Source organism: Chelonia mydas, chromosome 24 (genome assembly GCF_015237465.2).
Source record: "Chelonia mydas isolate rCheMyd1 chromosome 24, rCheMyd1.pri.v2, whole genome shotgun sequence".
Taxonomy (NCBI): Eukaryota; Metazoa; Chordata; order Testudines; family Cheloniidae; genus Chelonia; species Chelonia mydas.
In genome coordinates, this window is record NC_051264.2 from 15,106,542 (window position 1) to 15,124,388 (window position 17,847).

General features: G+C 49.7%; 1 protein-coding gene across 1 annotated transcript; it reads right to left on the reverse strand.

The window, feature by feature from the left end:
* Window positions 1-3,353: 3,353 nt before the first annotated feature.
* On the reverse strand, window positions 3,354-16,746 carry LOC102948230 (trypsin). The gene is made up of 6 exons (XM_027830582.3): window positions 16,412-16,746; window positions 15,363-15,449; window positions 11,853-12,009; window positions 10,857-11,110; window positions 9,903-10,039; window positions 3,354-5,766 (listed from the first exon to the last, which is right to left on the reverse strand). Exons 2-6 carry the CDS (start codon window positions 15,400-15,402, stop codon window positions 5,614-5,616), a joined length of 741 nt encoding a protein of 246 aa, XP_027686383.2. The 5' UTR covers window positions 15,403-15,449; window positions 16,412-16,746; the 3' UTR covers window positions 3,354-5,613.
* Window positions 16,747-17,847: the final 1,101 nt, after the last annotated feature.

The window sequence follows — 17,847 nt, forward strand, 5'->3', positions numbered from 1 at the left end:
CTTTTGTAACTTGAAGGTTTTGCCTAGAGGGATTCTCTGTGTTTTGAATCTAATTATCCTGTAAGGTATTTACCATCCTGATTTTACAGAGGTGATTCTTTTTTACTTTTTCTTCTATTAAAATTCTTCTTTTAAGAAACTGAATGTTTTTTTCATTGTTCTTAAGATCCAAGGGTTTGGGTCTGTGGTCACCTATGCAAATTGGTGAGGATTTTTATCAAACCTTCCCCTGAAAAAAGGGGGTAAGATATGGGAGGATTTGGGGGGGAAAGACGTTTCCAAAAGAACTCTTTCCTAATAATAATAATACCGGTGTTAGACGTTTGGTGGTGGCAGTGAAAGTCCAAGGGCAAAGGATAAAATAGTTTGTACCTTGGGGAAGTTTTAACCTAAGCTGGTGAAAGTAAGCTTAGGAGGTTTTCATGCAGGTCCCCACATCTGTACCCTAGAGTTCAGAGTGGGGAACGAACCTTGACAACTCCAGTGGAGCTATGGCTGATTGACCCCAGCTGGGGATCTGGCCCCACTGACTCCAACGGAGCTACGGAAGATTGACCCCAGCTGGGATCTGGCCCCATTAACTCCAATCAGGGCCGGCTGCAGCTTTTTTGCCACCCCAAGCGGCGAAGAAAAAAAAGAAAAGAAAAACCTGATTGAGTCGCCGCCGAATTGCCGCACAAGACCCGGACATGCCACCCCAATAACGCAGGGAGTGCAGCCCCTTTCTATTGCCCGCCCCAGGCACCTGCTTCCTTCGCCGGTGCCTGGAGCTGGCTCTGACTCCAAGGGAGCTACAGCCGATTGACACCAGCTGGGGATCAGACAGTGAGTATGGGACATCCAGGCAGAAGGACATGGAACTGTTTATCGTCAGCCACTAGGGGCTCTCCACAGCAACTGTACACAGCTGTGCCCTGCAGCTGGCCTGCTGAGCACCCTCAAGAGGGGCCATGGTCAATGTTCTCTGTTCTACGCTAGCCATGGGCCCCAAGTATCTATCTATCTATCTAATCTATCTATCTACCTATCTATCTATCTATAGTGGGAGCTGCCTCGAAGGGGCTTGGTTGGAAATACAAGCGGGTGCTGTGGCCGTAGTTGCTCCCCTGCAAAGCTTAATTCTGGGGCCCCTACCAGGGATCCCGCATGTGCAATGTGCTGGGTGCAAGACGCCACTCGGAGCCCTGGGCGGCACTTAGCATGATGGAGCAGCTAACTCCCGGTGGGCCGGATCTGGCTGAAAGAACACCCCCCCCGCCCCAGGATGCATTTGCCCAGCGCCACCACTGAATAGCGACAGAGGGTGAAAATGCCATCGGAAAAGGCCACTGCGGTGAAATTGATGCTGCTGGAGGGCCAGAGTTCCTGCCACAAAGCTCCCGTTCCCAAATGAGTTTTGCAAGACAGTTCGGGCGTTGTTGAAACCTTCCACCTCCCCAGATGGGGCAGACGCTAATTCCGACTGCCCTCTGAGCTCCAGTCTGGAGCGACTGCTCCTCCAGGGAGGCGAGAAGGGAAATTCAGAGCCAGGTGTATGCGTGGAGGTCGGGTGGCTGGGGCGGGTGGGGTGGCTGTGACGATTGGGGGCATGGCTGGGCATGGCAGAGGGATGCTGAGTCCTGCAGGGAAGGCTGGATGAGCTTAGGCAGGGGAAGTGGAACACTCATGCTTGGGGTCAGCTCAACAGAGCATGAATTTAGGGTTGCGTTACCATGGAAAGGACATGAACAGAACATGCCACGGGCTGGGATCAGCTCTGTGCATTCTTGGCAGGGCCCAGGTCTTTGTTTAGGGCGGTATCTAAGTTATCTCTCTCCCACAGTGGAGTGCGAAATTCCTGGAGTTGGAATAACGAGGAGTCTGGTGGCACCTTAAAGACTAACAGATTTATTTGGGCATAAGTTGTCGTGGGTAAAAACTCCACTTCTTCAGATGCATGGACACTCAGTAACAGTTTTAAAAGTAGCCATTCTTCAACAAAAAAACTTCAAAAACAGACTTCAAAGAGAAACTGCAGAACTTCAATTCATTTGCAAACTTAACACCATCGATGCGGGCTTGCATAGGGACTGGAAATGGCTGGCTCTCTACAAAAGCAATTTTCTCTCATCAGTTATTGGGAGTGGACCACATCCACCCTGACTGAATTGGCCTTGTCAGCATTGGTTCTCCACTTGTAAAGTAACTCCTTTCTCTTCCTGTGCCAATATATATTTATGCCTGTATCTGTAATTTTCAATCCATGCATCTGAAGTGGGTTTTTACCCATGAAAGCTCATGCCCAAATAAATCTGTTAGTCTTTAAGGTGCCACCAGACTCCTTGTTGTTTTTGTAGATACAGACTAACATGGCTACCACTCTGATACTTGGAGTTGGAATGTGCAGGGAAGGGAATATCTGCCAGGATCTGGTTCCCCCATAATTAGCCCTAATTAGCACTCCCGCCAGCTCCACCAGCAGCTGCTTCCAAGAGGGATTATTAACAGGGTAGAGATCTTTATCGCCCGGTTGATTCATACCTTGATAATCCCACACCCACACCATGATGTGCAGACACCTGCCTATCGGACAGGAGATGGAGCTCGGCCTCCGTCTGGCACCTCCAGAAAAGCTGAATCAAGAACGGACAATTTTACTTTGGAGGGAAAAATCAAACGCGCAACGACAAAATAGGGACTAGCCAGCCAGGCGGTCGTCCTGCTGAAAAGGCCCCGGGGGTTACAGTGTGTCCGAATGAATATGTCAACAGTGTGAGGCCTCTGGGAAAAAGGCTGATGTCACAGTGGGGTGGATTAACCGGAACGTTGTAAGTAAGACGTGGGAGGTACTTGTCCTGTTCTACTCAGCACTGATGAGGCCTCAGTGACAGTCCCGTGTCCAGCTCTGGGCACCACACTTTAGGACAGATGTGGACAAGTTGGAGAGCGACAAAAGCGATAGAAGGTTTAGAAAACCTGACGTGCGAGGAAAGGTTTAATTCTTGAGGGAATGTACCAAGGACAAGGAAGGATTTGTGCCTTGGGGAAGTTTTTAACCTAAGCTGGTAAAAATAAGCTTAGGGGGTCTTTCATGCGGGTCCCCACATCTGTACCCTAGAGTTCAGAGTGGGGAGGGAACCCTGACATGGTGGTAGCGGTGGGATGATAAGGTGTCTGGGGTTTTCCTTGGGGTGTAGTTGGGGCCTTGGGCTTCCCCTGGTGGTAGTGTGTGGTCTCGGGGTGTCCCCTCTGGTATCCACCCAAACTGCGACCAGGGTTGTTCCTCTCTGCTACCTCCACCCGTTTTGTTTCGATTTGCCCCGCCTCTCTGACAGTCTGGGACTGCTTGAATTGATCAGCATAAGAAGCAAGACTTTCTGTTGAGTCCATTTTTTTATCCCATAAACATTGTTTTACATTATTATTGGTCATAGTCAGGAACTGCTTTTGGACAACCAAATTACACATTCCTTCAGAGCTAGTTACACCCCTTTCTTTGACCCATTTATCTAACAGATCCTTCATCTGGTCATTACTTAGTCCAGCCCCTCTCTTAAGGGCTCTAAATTTTACTCTGTAAGTTTTAGGTGTAATTTGAAATTGCTTTAAAACCAAATCCTTGAATTTACCACAGTCAGAAGCATCCTCAGTAGGCATCTTGTTGAATATGTCCAGAGCTCTGCCAGTCAATTTTGCTACCAATGTGGTCATCTTGTGATTTTCAGGAATTGCAAGGAGGGTGCACAGTCTCTTAAAGGTGATGAAATATTTAGCAATATCACTGGATTCATCATACTGTGGACATAGTCGCTCCCATCTGTGGATTTTTCGGGAGGTGGAGCCAAGTGCTGAAGGGTTTTGTCCTTTTAACTTTATCACCTCCAGTTTGTGCTTTCTCTCTCTTTCCCTCTCCTCCTGAGCATGCTGCCTCTTTTTTTCCTTCTCCTCCCTAGCAGATTTTTCTCTGGCCACTTGTGCATCAATCTTCATCTGTTTTAATTTCAGTTGTTTTTTATGTTTCTTCTTTCTTTCTTCAGCTTCCAATCTGGCTAAATCTAGGGTTTTTTGGACATTACTTTTCGTCATCCTAGCCTCCCTGTGCTTAACCTAGCCTAACCCGAGAGCTAGAAAGAAAGAAAAAACCCAGCTTGTGAATTCCCTTGCTGTAGCTTAACTACTCTGCCCTGAGGCAGAGAAGAAAGAAAAAACAAACAAACAAAAACCCCTCCAGCTGCTTTCAGTTAAAAAAAAAAAGTGTCCTTTAAAAAAAAAACCAAAAAAAAAAATAACCTCCCTGACTTCAAGCAGTCAAAAGAAAAAAATATTTTCTTTTTAAAATTCTAAGGTCTGTGCTTCTGGTTCAGAATGATCCCACCGCGCTGCTATGATGTCAGGGTTCCCTCCCCACTCTGAACTCTAGGGTACAGATGTGGGGACTCGCATGAAAGACCCCCGAAGCTTATTTTTACCAGCTTCGGTTAAAAACTTCCCCAAGGCACAAATCCTTCCTTGTCCTTGGATGAGTACTGCTGCCACCACCAAGTGAGTTAGACAAAGATTCAGGAAAAGGACAAGAACCACTTGGAGTTCCTGTTTCCCCAAAATATTCCCCCAAGCCCCTTCCCCCTCTTTCCTGGGGAGGCTAGAGAATAATCTACCAACCAGATAGGTAAACAAGGCAAGCACAGACCAGACCCTGGGGTTTTTAGGACACTAAAAACCAGTCCGATTCTCAAAAAACATAACTTTATTATAAAGAAAAAAAAGTAAAAGAAACACCTCTGTAAAATCAGGATGGAAGGTAATTTTACAGGGTGATAAGACTTAAAACACACAGGATTCCCCCCTAGGCAAAACTTCAAAGTTACAAAAAACAGGGATAAACCTCCCTCTTAGCACAGGGAAAATTCACGAGCTAAAACAAAAGATAATTTAACGCATTCCTTGCTATTACTTACTATTTCTGTAATATTAGGTGTATCATTTCAGTAGGAGCTGGATTACTTGCTTGGTCTCTCTCTTTGTCTCGGAGAGAACACACACAGAGCACAAAAACAAAGCCTTTCCCCCCTGCTCCAGATTTGAAAGTATCTTTTTTCCCCATTGGTCTTTCTGGTCAGGTGCCAACTAGGTTAATTGAACTGATTAACCCCTTACAGGTAAGGGGATTCTGTATCTCTGGCCAAGAGGGATTTTATATTACTGCACACATAAAGGTTGTTACCCTTCCCTTTATATTTATAACAGCTCTTTTACAGACTTCCTGTGTGAGCATGAAAAAATCACTTAGCTGCTCCATGCCTCAGTTTCCCCAGCTATATAATGGGGAGAATAGCCCTGCTTTGCCTCAAATGGGTGTGTGAGGATAAAGACATTGGCAACTGTGAGGTGCCCAGATGCTGCAGTGAATGGTTACACTTCCAGGGCATGGTGCTACACTAAGAACAAGGCATGAAATAATGTGGAGCTTCCGTGAACTAACCGCTCCCAACAGCAGAGGGCCTTTATTATTTAACATCTGTGCACAGAGCCAGGAGGGACAATCTAGCTAATGTGCCTGCAACGGCACTGTACGGACCCTATGCGGCAGCGCAGGTAGGAGAGAGAGGGGTCGGTGTCCTGAGGAACGAAGGATCAGTTGTTGTTCATGGTCTCCTGGATCCAGTTGACGTATTTACAGACGGTGATGTAGACACCTGGTTTGTTGGACAGTGCGCATGTCTGGCTCCCCCAAGACACAATACCCTGGAATTTCCCATTGCAGACTAGGGGTCCCCCGGAATCTCCCTAGAAGGAGACAAGACAACACTACATCATAGCCAAGAACGACAGGCAAGAATGCACCTCACCAACAACATTATCGAACCTACAGTGCCGTGACAAGAGTTCTCTGCCTTTGTATATGGGTACAGAGCAGAGCGTACCCAAAAAGGGGGTCTTTTCCAGTAGAAACGATCAACGAAAATGATAACAAATTTCACTTTTGCCCACGTCTTCCACCCAACTTTTTGATTTTCTTTGTTGAAAATTCAAATGCCAAAATAGTTTGGCCCCAACTGAAATATTTCAACTCGGAAATGATGTCCGGCTGATGGGAAGCGACACGCAGGGGAAGTCATTTGTAGCACAATGCATTTGACTGGTCTTAGAACACTCAGGACACCTGTTACATACTCTTAAGCACCACCTATTGGCACCGTTTGCCTTGACGAACTATATGCTAAGGACATTTTCCATAGAAACCACTTTTCGGTGGGAAATTGGGGTTTTGACTAACGTAAATTTTGGTGAAAAGTATCTGCTCGCTGTGAAAATTTGGCGAAAAACCAACTGCCTGAAAACTACTACAGTTCCAACTGTAAAGAACATAAGAATGGCCAACAGTTCATATAGCCCAGTATCCTTTCTTCTGACAGTGGCTGGTGCCAGATGCTTAAGAGGGAATGAACAGAACAGGGCAATTATCGAGTGAGCCATTCCCTGCTGTCCAGTCCCATCTTCTGGCACTCAGAGGCTGAGGGACACACAGAGCATGGAGTTGCATCCATGACCATCTTGACTAATAGCCACTGATGGACATATTCTCCATGAACTTCTCCGGAAGTTATCTTTTTTTAACCCAGTTCATTTTTTGGCCTGCACAACATCCCCTGGGGACCAGTTCCACAGGCTGACGGTGCGTTGTGTGAAGAAGTTTTGACTGGTTGTTTTAAACCTGTGATGCTTCATGGAAATTGTACTTTAGGTATCTCACGTTCTCCTCTATAGGTCGGACTACACCACCCATGATGCACCACGGTCTCCCCTCTTGGAGAGGGGAGGTGGTGCATCATGGAAGTCCTAGGTTGTGGTGCATGACGGGTGAAGTTGTCTGGCTGGGGAGTCCAGCCTATAGAGAACGGGGACATGTGGTACCTGAACTATAACTCCTATGAAGCATCACAGTGGCCCTTCCAGATTTTTGTTTCTCTGGCATTTGGTTTGTCACCAAAAAATTTAAATGTTCGTGGACAGCAGACACTTTTCACCATAAGCTTAGTTTAGTCAAAAACCCACTTTCACCATTTCTGTGGAAAATTTCCAACCAGCCCTAACAAATAGCTCGTCAAGGCAAAAGGTGCCAATAGGTGGCTCTCAAGAGTATGTAACACATGTCCTGGGTGTTGTACGACCCACCAAATGGCTCTTCCCTTCAGCAACTTTCATTCTTCTTTGTGGCTGAACAAAGGCTCTGAGGCCTTTCAGCAACAGCCAGGAGCAAAATTCCCCTCCCTGCTGTGATGCAAATGCACAGGATTGCACGTGAATAGCTTCTTCCGAGCCCCATCGGCAAACCCCCAAGGCGATTGCACAGCTAGGGAACGAAAGCATGGGCGGTATCACTCTTGTCTGCCACTAGATGGAGAACTTCAGGAACAGCGCAGTCCCAAGGGCTCTGCATCTCAACGGCGGGAAATAGCTCGTTAAAGGTGACGGGGGCACCAGGAACCAATGCAGCAGCCACTAGAGGGGGGCTGCGAGCCATTCTGTGTTCACATGCCCTGTGCATAGTCACTTTCTTCTGACACTGAACAAGGAGCTCTGGTCTAATAAAGGAAATGGTGTTATCCTCGAAAGCTGCTCTGTCTCCCTCTTCTGCTTCATTTCTGATTATGACAATCCCCAGCCCATCCTACTGACTGGATTCTTGCTACCACTTTAAAACCACAGGCCAATGTTTTTCAAAAATGCCTTTCGTTTAGGTTTCCACTAACTGGCTAGGAAAGAGAGTCCAATGGTTAAGGTGCCAGCTTGGGTTCTGGGAGCCTGGGGTTCAATTCCCCACCCCCATCCCTTTCCAAAAAAACCCACGGTCTAAGCAGACAAAGTCGGGGGGAGGGACTGAGGCGAGGAGAAGGTCACCTGGTGGCAATAGAACCCCGGTGTCCTGATTTCTAATCCAGCACCTTTGTCTAAGTCACTTGATGGCTACTTGCATGGGCGGAGCTTGTGTTTTTTCCCTTATTCTCCATTATGCAGAGGGGGAAACTGAGGCACAGAGTGGGGAGAAGTGATTTGGCCAAGGTCACCCAGCAGGAACTGGGAATAGAATGAAGGTGTCCTAACTCCCTGACACACTGATTCTAGCCATGGGAGGAGCGGGCATTTTTATTTTACCCCAGGTGGGGAAACTGAGGCACAGAGCAGGGCAGTCGCTTGCCACAGCAGGTGGAGCTGGGATTTTCAAACCCAGTTTGAGGGAGTGGGGCGGGGGAAGGAAATGTGGCTGTTCCGCTTCTATTTAAATTCACGGACAGTGGGAAACACAGATCCACAGCGCATACGCTCCCCTTCTCTAACGTGTGGACCACGCTGCCGATATGGGGGAAGAAGGAGGAGATCCAGGCTTTTTGTTGTCATGGGAAGCCTCCCCCCGACTCCCACTGCCGGGACACTCTTGGTGGGACCAGGTTTATGCATCCTTTCCATTGTCTAAAACAGAGCACCCAGCAGATATCAGAGAACTTCTTGTCTTTGCAGCCACAATGGGATCGCTTTTGTGACGGGCTAATCTGGGCTCCTCCAACCCTCCCCTGTCAAGACATGTCTGCCCATTAGCTACTCAGATTCTACCGCAACAATCAGATAAGCAAGTCCCACCCACTATAACTGCACCCACTCGCTCCTGCTCTTTGTCCTGGGTTCCTGAGAACTCCTGGGCTCAACGCCAGACTTGCCAAACTCTGGTGAGTCTCAGGATATTTAGGGATTTTCTTAAACCCCCATCTCCCAGAGTCACAGGATCCTGGCTATAATAATTTGGTCTCAGTTTGGTCGCTGTTTTCAGTGCTGATGGCCCGTGATCTACAGGAGGCTAAATGGTCTGGTGATGTCTTCTAGCCTGAAACTCCATGAGTTTATGACTATGGGAGGACAGCTGGGCAAAATTTTTCGCACAAAGCCTTCTTTTGGTTAAAAGCTGCGGTTTGGTGACATGGAAACATTTTGTGACGTCACCTCGATTTCACCGAATTTGTTTCAGATGGACAGAAACTGACCCAACATTTCTGAAACATCAGAATGTGTCGTCTCTCCAGTTTGGAAACCAAATCTGGTAATTTTCCGGCTCGCAATGACTTTGCTTTTCACAATTTCCTTTTAAAACTAACCCTAGTTACAAATATTTTTGATGTTCTCAAAATGAAACCTTGCCCTCGACCCGAAGCTATTTTTTCTGACTTTTTGATTGACCAAAAATTATGAAAATGTTCAGATGTGGTTGGAGCAGAAACGAATTTTTTCCCTTCCGGAATGGCCAGAGACCATTATTGCCCTGGTCAGTGTAGGAGAATCTCAGCTCTGATTTAAAAAATAAAGCATCTTTCTAACCCTCTTGGGCTGGAAAAGTGTGATCCGTGGACAGGCTCAATAACCAGACAGCAGAGAACAGGTCAATTCTACAGAGCGATCTGGATTGCATAGTAAACGGTGCTCACATAAACAACATGCATCTTAGTATAGCTCTAGGCAACCTTGTACATCAAATTTGGTTCAATACAGGAGTATTTGCGTGAAGTTTTGCACCCTGGTTGATCTAATCATCCTTCTTAGACATCAGAACTCTGAATTGGGCAGAGTTAAGAGCAAACACACAACGAGGCGGCGTTACGGATGCTCTAGCTCGACCCCTAGATATGGGCTGAATGCAGGAATCCCTGGGGAGGTTTTCCAGCCTGGGCACACTAGGTCGGTAGAATGGTCTGTTCTGGCCTTGAAAACGATGCCTCTATGGAAAATCACTCAAGAATCCATCGGAGTTGGTCTCACCTTCCTCCCATTCTCTCTCCCCGCTCTTGGTCCCATTCCTGCACCAGCCGCCCCCAAGGCAGTAGGACCATCAGGCCAGCCCCCCAATCCCACCTTCAGCTCCGCCTTCCCCTCACCTGGCACGAGTCTATTCCCCCTTCCAGCACCCCAGCACAAAGCATGTTCTCGGTGTAGTAGCGAGGGTAGATACTGCGGCACTTTTGCTGGGAGATAATGGAGATGTTGCCACAATGGAGAACAGGTGGAAAGTACACTACAAAAAACAGCAACACAGCACAATGGATGTTTTGTCAGTGGGAAAAAGTCTTAGAGTTAGATCCAAGGCCAGGGTCAATAGACACAGCTCCACGGACACAGGGTTAGATCCAGGGCCGGGGTCAATGGACACACCTAGAACCTCTCTGAGGCACACGTTAACCTTAGATCAACCTTTCATAAATCGAACTCTTGCTAGTTGGAAAATGGAGAGGGAGTGGAATTTCATCTTTTCCTCAAAGAAATACAGAATCTCCAAACTTTTTTCTGTTTTTCGCCAAATTTTTTCCTTTTTCACCCCCAAAATCTACAACTTTCCACCAGAAAAACCTCTTCGGGTTCCGGCCAAAATCTGTTTTCATTTTTAGCCAAAACCTTTCATTTTTGGCCAAAGTCTTCTCCAATTTCCAACCAAAATGTTTTTGGCAAAAGTTTTTCAGCACTCATTTTTTCAACCACAAATCAAACTTTTCCCAGGAAGCAGCCCCGTGCCATGGAAAATTTCCACTCATCGGCTACCCAATTTTAGGCTGGGGGGGAGATAAAATTTCGATGGCAAATTTCCCAATGGCTCTAAATGGAACCTCAGGAATGATTGATTGCTGAAAAATAAATAAATAAATACATTCCTGGGAAAGTTTTCAGGGGAAACAGCCACAAAAGTTGCTGAGGCAAATAGGGACATGCCAAGAAAGAAGAAGAAATGTGGGGGGATGTTCAAAATTCTAGTAATGTATATTTTTCTCATTTTTCCGACCTGCTGGCTTCTTCCCCCTTGAAGCTAAGACCGCCCCCAAACATTGGTGTTACCGTACATTGAGGGCTTTTTGTTGTTCCCCATCCGGATACCATACATTTCTCCCCGGTGGAGGGGCAACTGGTAGGTAGCTCCAGGGGCTGGACGTTTTTGTTGAAGATCGCCGGGGTGAGCAGTTTGATGAGCATGATGTCATTGTCCTTGCTGGGGGGGTTATACTGGGGGTGGAGGATCGTTTTCTCTGCGACTCTCAGCTGCTCTGTCCAATCCAGATGCTTGATGTTGTGCTCTCCCAGGCGCACGCTGATGGGGCTGCAGAGAAATGGACACATGTAGAGAAAAGCGTGGGGTGAGGGACCGAGTCCATGGTGGAAACTGGGCACTGGTTGTTGGACTGGAATCCCTGGGAGAGGTTCTCTGGCCTGGGCTATATAGGAAGCCAAACTGGATGGGTAAAGCATGAATCTATGGAATCCATGAATCTCTGAAGGTGGAGTTAAGGGCACTCACACAAGGGGGTGGAGTTAAGGGTGCGTTAGCTCAACCATCCGATATGGGCTGGATGCGGAAATCACTAGGCCTGGCTATGAGGTCAAACACAGGCACAATCCCATGGACACAGAAACGTCCTTTTACAAACACACATATACACAATCATGTATACACTCTTCCCCCCTAAATTTACAGTCACACATGCTCTCCCCAAACACACAAATGCACAGCTGCACTCTCCCAATCACAATCACACATGCCCTCCTCAAACCATTCACAAATGCTCAATCACAATCACACACATACACACTCCCTAACATATTCACAAAATGCACAACCATGCTCTCAGACCCACTCACAATCACACATGCCGTACCCAACACACGCACACACACATGCACAACTGCACTCTCACACCCATTCACAATCAGACATACACTTCCCAAAACATCTACAACCACACCGTCACACCCACTTACAATCACACGCCCACTCAGCTACACACAGACCTTCTCCCCTACACCCTCCACCTCACCCGACGCCCCCACAAACCCACACTCACCAATTGACGTGGCAGTGGGCTGCAGTCACCACCCAGTTTCTGGCAATCAAGGTCCCTCCACAGTTGAGCTGGGAGCCCACAAAGAGGGCGGCCTGCCAGGGTACGGAGTGAGGCTGGCAGGGGGCGCCGCCGATGATCCGGTCATTCTGGCCACTCACTGGGAGGCAAAGCAGAAAGGGAAGGGAGGGGAAGCTCTGTCAAGCAGCAGCGCCACCCTGCTTTGCCCCAGCTCAGGATCAGGGTCCCCCAGCTCCCTCCTCCTCTTGCTTCAGTGTCTGATTCAAATGCGCCCCAGGTGCAGCCAGTGGAAATTAGAAAACTTCACCAAACTGTGCCCTCGCCGTTAGCCAGCTCAGTCCCCCGGCATTTCTGTCTCTGACCTGACCATCACCGCAGCCCCTGGGCGTCTCCCGCTCTTTAGCACAGTGACCCTCACCTCCACCTCTGGAAGGCTGGGCTGGGCAATTGTCCCCTTTGTACACTAGGGGATGTAGTAAGAAGAGGGCCTGAAACACCAGGCCATGTATCAGAGGCCTGGTATGAGGCCTGAGGACGGAACTAAAGTGGTCAAAACTTTCCTGATGTAAAGGAAAGTTATGTTGTGAGCAAGAGGCAGGCCCCGCTCACAGAATTTGGCAAGTACAGGGCTGATATTGGAAAAAGACACATTCCTCAGAGGGGCTAAGCACAGGACACTCAGGCAAACACATTCCAGAAGGGTGGTAGCAGAACACCACTCCCCAAACATAACAGGAACACCCTGACCCATCTGAAGGATAAGGTCAGGATGACAGCATGATGGATAGAGGTGTTTTGATTGAACCTACAGGTACAAGGAAATAGAGGGCGCCCGAAGACATCAGGGGCAATGGGTGACTTGTCTGTATTGGGGTATAAAGATGCATCTCAGAGGGGGTGTCTCTGGCCAGCCGAGGGGGCAGTGGAAAGGCACTGGCTGAGCTGGTCCATTGTCATGGTCATCCGCGTGCTAGCGTAACTGTAGACACTGATCCAGGGAGCTAGGCCCGTGCTTTGTTGACAATAACCCCAGCCTGGTGCCTTCGCACCTTAACGATCTTGTGGTCATCGGGTGGTTCGTTTGAGGTCTGCTGTGCCAGCTGTCCGTGCAGGGCTGGGACGGCATATGGAGGGAACACACACACGCAGCCGAACATCTGACGACATTGGTGACCCCAACGTTTTGACCACTACTTTAGTTCAGGCCTCATACCAGGCCTTATGTTTCAGGCCCTCTTCTTACTACACAGGAAACGAGCACAGAGCAGCAACGTGACTTAACCGAGGTCACACCACATCTGTGTTGGGGAAGAATCAAAGCCACGACTCCCGCATCCCAGGCCTGTGCGCTAACCACTGGGCCATCCTTCCTGGCTCCTATTTGCAATTGATCTTTAGCAATGAAAATCACCTCGAAGGGAGGACTCCTTATTTGCTTCACAGGCATCTGCTTCAAGTGCAAAGCCATGCGCACCCCGTCTCTCACAAAACCGTGCACACAGACCAGACATCAGTGTACATTTTGACCAGGGAGAATAATTAATCACTGGACCCACTGCCCGAGGATTTTTCGTCACTGACAACTTTTACATCAAGATGGGGCGTTTTACAAAAAGATGGGCCTAGGGATCATTTGGGAGCCGTTTGCAGGCCCGTGTGACGCAGGATGCCAACCGAGATTATCACAATGGTCCCATCTGGCCTTGAAAAATCACCCACTGGTGCACACACAAGCCTGCAGATGTGCACACTGAGACATACACCCTCCCACACACTAGGGTTGCCAACGTTCTACTCGCACAAAAACGAACACTCCTGCCCCACCCCTCCTCCAATGCACCAACCCTTCTCCAAGGCACCGCCCCCCACTCCATCCCCCCCTCCCTCTGTCACCCTCACTCAGTGGCTCATTTTCACCAGGCTGGGGCAGAGGGTTGGGGTCCGGGAGGGGGTGAGGGCTCTGGCTGGGGGTGCAGACTCTGGGGTGGGGCTGGGGATGAGGGGTTTGCGGTGCAGGAGGGGGCTCCGGGCTTGGACACAGGGGTTTGGAGGGCGGGAAGGGGATCAAGACTTGGGCAGGGGGTTGGAGTGTGCGAGGGGGTGAGGACTCTGACTGGGAGTGTAGACTCGGGTGGGGCTGGGGATGAGGAGTTGGGGTGCAGGAGGGGACTCCAGGTTGCGACCAAGGGGTTTAGAGGGTGGGAGGGGGATCAGGGCTGGGGCAGGGGTTTGGGGCGTGGGAGAAGGGTCAGGGGTGCAGGCTTCCAGCAGCACTTACCTCAAGCAGCTCCTGGAAGCAGCGGCATGCCCCCCTTCCAGCTCCTACATGGAGGCATGGCAAGGCGGCTCTGCGCACTGCCCCGTCCACAAGTGCTGCCCCTGCAGCTCCCACAGGCCATGGTTCCTGGCCAATGGGAGCTGCAGAGCCGGCACTTGGGGCGGAGACAACGCATGGAGCCCCCTGGCTGGCCCTGTGTAAAGGAACTGGAGGGGGGAACATGCCTCTGCTTCCAGGAGCTGCGCAGGGCCACGGAAGGCAGGCCCGTGCTGTAACCCCACTGTGCCGCTGACGGGACTTTTAACGGCCTGGTCAGCTGCTCTGACCGGAGCTACCAGGTCCCTTTTCAACTGAGCGTTCCGGTCGAAAACCGGACACCTGGCAACCCTACCCCTCACATGTCCGTGCTCACATAGTCACATTCACACATTCAAACACAACTGTGCACCGCTGCAGTCTGAAAATACGGTAAAGGCTGTTCTAGTGAGGACGGGGATCGATTATTCTCTGTGTCAACCAAGAATGAGAAGGAAACAGCAACATTTGCATCAAAGGAGACTGAGGGTAGATATTTGGAACAACTTTCTCACCTCTGGAATCGCTTTCCGAGGTAGGTTATGGAAGACCCGTCACTGGAGGTTTTTAAGAACAGGCAAACACCTGTCCGGGCTGGTCTAGATTTACTTGTTCCTGCTACAGCATGGGGGGATGGACTAGACAACCTCTTGAGGTCCCATCCAGCCCCTCATTGCTGTGATTCAATGTGCACCCAGCCCCACACATTTGCCTATAAACAACAGCACACCAACAGAATATGCAACACACCCCACCGTGCAGATACACACTCAGCCTTCTTTGCACACTACTTGCGGATAAAGACTTACACGCTCACACTCGCACATGCTTGCAGACAAACACAATCACGCACGTACATGTACTCACCGGTTAACGCACACACAATCACCCACACATACCCTCACAGAGAAACACACACAGAGATAAAGACAGACAAACACAGGGTTGCACACACACACACACACACACACAATCGTGCCCAAGCACACAATCGCACACACACTCAGAGACAAACACTCACATGCACACAGGCAGGAACGCGCACGAGTGTGCAGACACACACACCGAGAGAGCAGGGCTCATCCCCTCCAGTAGGGGGTCACACACACACACACACACACACACACACACACACTCACCTGCAGTCACCAACAGCAATGCGATGCCCAACTGCTCCATGCCGGTGGGGGCTTCTGGCTCCGGGAAGGCCCCTGTGTGCCAAGGGGCTGGCGGGGAAGGAAAGGGAATCATTACCAGAGAACTGGCCCATAAGAAAGTCCCCACTGCAGGCTCCGCCCCCTGGGCCCCGCTCATCACCTTTGCTGACCTGCCACCCTCAAGGAATCCCATGCTCTGATTGGTTCCCGCCAGAGCGTCTCAGCGCTGACCAATGGGAAAAGAGTGTGAGGGACGCTATAGGTCTGGTCGACCCATGGCGGTGGTGTCCTCCACCCCGAGGCCTGACTGCGTGCATGGCGCCAATGGGCTGCACGCTCCCTTCGTGGGCGTAAACACCAGGGGAGTCACTCCTGCTTTACACCAGGGTGAGCGAGGGGGAATTGGCCCCATTGACACCAGTGGAGTCACTCCTACTTTACACCAGCACGAGCAAGAGCAGAATTGGCCCCATTGATGCCAATGGAGTCACTCCTGATTTACACCGGGTGAGTGAGAGGGGAACTGGCCAGACTGACACCAGTGGAGTCACTCCTGATTTACATCAGGGTGAGTGAAAGGGGAATTGGCCCCATTGATGCCAGTGGAGTCACTCCTGATTTACACCGGGTCAGCGAGGGAGGAATCAGCCCCATTGACACCAATGGAGTCACTCTTGATTTACACCAGGGAGAGTGAGAGGGGAATTGGCCAGATTGATGCCACTGGAGTCACTCCTGATTTACTCCGGGTCATTGAGGGGGAATTGGCCCCATTGACACCAGTGGAGTCACTCCAATTTGGCCCCGGCGCTCGTGCCAGAGGGTCAGAATCCGACACCGAGAAGTGAGTGGCACCCCTGGATGAAAACCCAGCCCCTCCCCCCAAAAACCACATAATCAACACCCTGCGTGTCGTGATCACACACGTCATTTTCGATCGTAGCTCAAACATGCCCTGACAGGTCAGAAAGAGGCCCCCGTGCAGCAGAACAAAAGAGAAGCGAACCAGGAGGGCTGGGCCTGCAAATTACCTGCAGCTCTGGCGTCAGCAGCCTCGTGCGACCTGTGGACGGAGACCGGAGCGGTGTAGCTTTATAACGTGACTTCCTGGCCGGCCAAGAGAGATCTGGGCTGTTAAATCTGCCCCCCAATCTGAGGCTCGCACAATATCAAGATCTCCAGGTAGGAACCTCCCAACGCCTCCAGGAGCTGTGCGTAAAGGGCGGATTGGCCCAGGGAGCAGGAGCAGGGCGGATAATTGTGTTCTGCCCTTCCCCACAAATTAATCCCTTTGGGTCAGGCAACAGCCCTAGTGCAAGGCAGCTCCCAAGGAACCAGCTCCCATCTCAGTTCCCTCTTTCCCCACCCATCTCCGGCTTTTATTTCAGTCCTGCCTGAGGCAGCAGGAAGCTGCTGCTAGTGACAGGGTGTGTCAGTCTTCATTCTTAATCCTTCCAAGAAGGAAGAAGTCACATGCTCTTCCTTCTCCAATTCTACAAGCCATCGGGGCCAGCCAGGCACAGGAGGAGGTGCAGAAGGGGCAGCTGGAGAGGGATTTTTTGCAACGCAAAAAAAAACAAACCACTGGTTCATTAAAAGTGAGATTGGGGGCGAACCTCCTGATTTGGAAAGACCGAATGGCTCGGTTTTGACATTTTTCTAAATGAAAAGTGTTGGGTTTTTCGGCTCCAAACAATTTTACCTTTTGAACTTGGATTTAATTGAGCCGGAAAACAAACAGACAAGGCTAAAACCATGGAAAACAGTTGAAATCAAAACACGTTTCGAAACAATCACCGCAAACCGTTTCGGTTGACCCAAGCTGAAATGATTTCCAGTGTGTTTGTTTGAAAAGCTTGATGAAAATTTGACTTTTTGGCCCAATTTGGGGGACAATGTTGCAATCTCACAAATTCTCACAGGATAGGAGAAACACTTCCATCCCAGCCCTAACTCTGAGTCCATTCTGCTCATGTCAAGGCCAGGCCAGCCAGGCCTGGAGTTTCCCCATCAACCCAAGGAACCTGACCCTAGAGGACACCTTAGTAATAATACCTAGTTGTTTATGAGTAGATCTGCAAGTGCTGTACAAAGGAGTGCTGTGTCATTATCCCCACTGTACAGATGGGGAAACTGAGGCACAACGCAGGGCCAGAACTACCCCAAAGTCATCCAATTAACTAGTGGGACAACATCCTTAGAGACAGGGTGGATTCTCCGTCACTTGGAAAATGGGCCTCTCTTTCTAAAAGCACCACACTAGTTAGGCCATCAGATATGGGCTGGATGCAGGAATGTGCAAGCAACAACGCCTTCTGCTAGAAAAAGTTCCATCCCCTCACTATGACCCCACCCCTCACTGGGGTCTGACCACTCCCAGGGGGCTTACGCAGTGGCAAGTGCCCCTTATCCCCCTGGGAGTATAGAGCCCATTGCTCCAAGAAGGGGGAGCTGCTCTGAGTGTAAC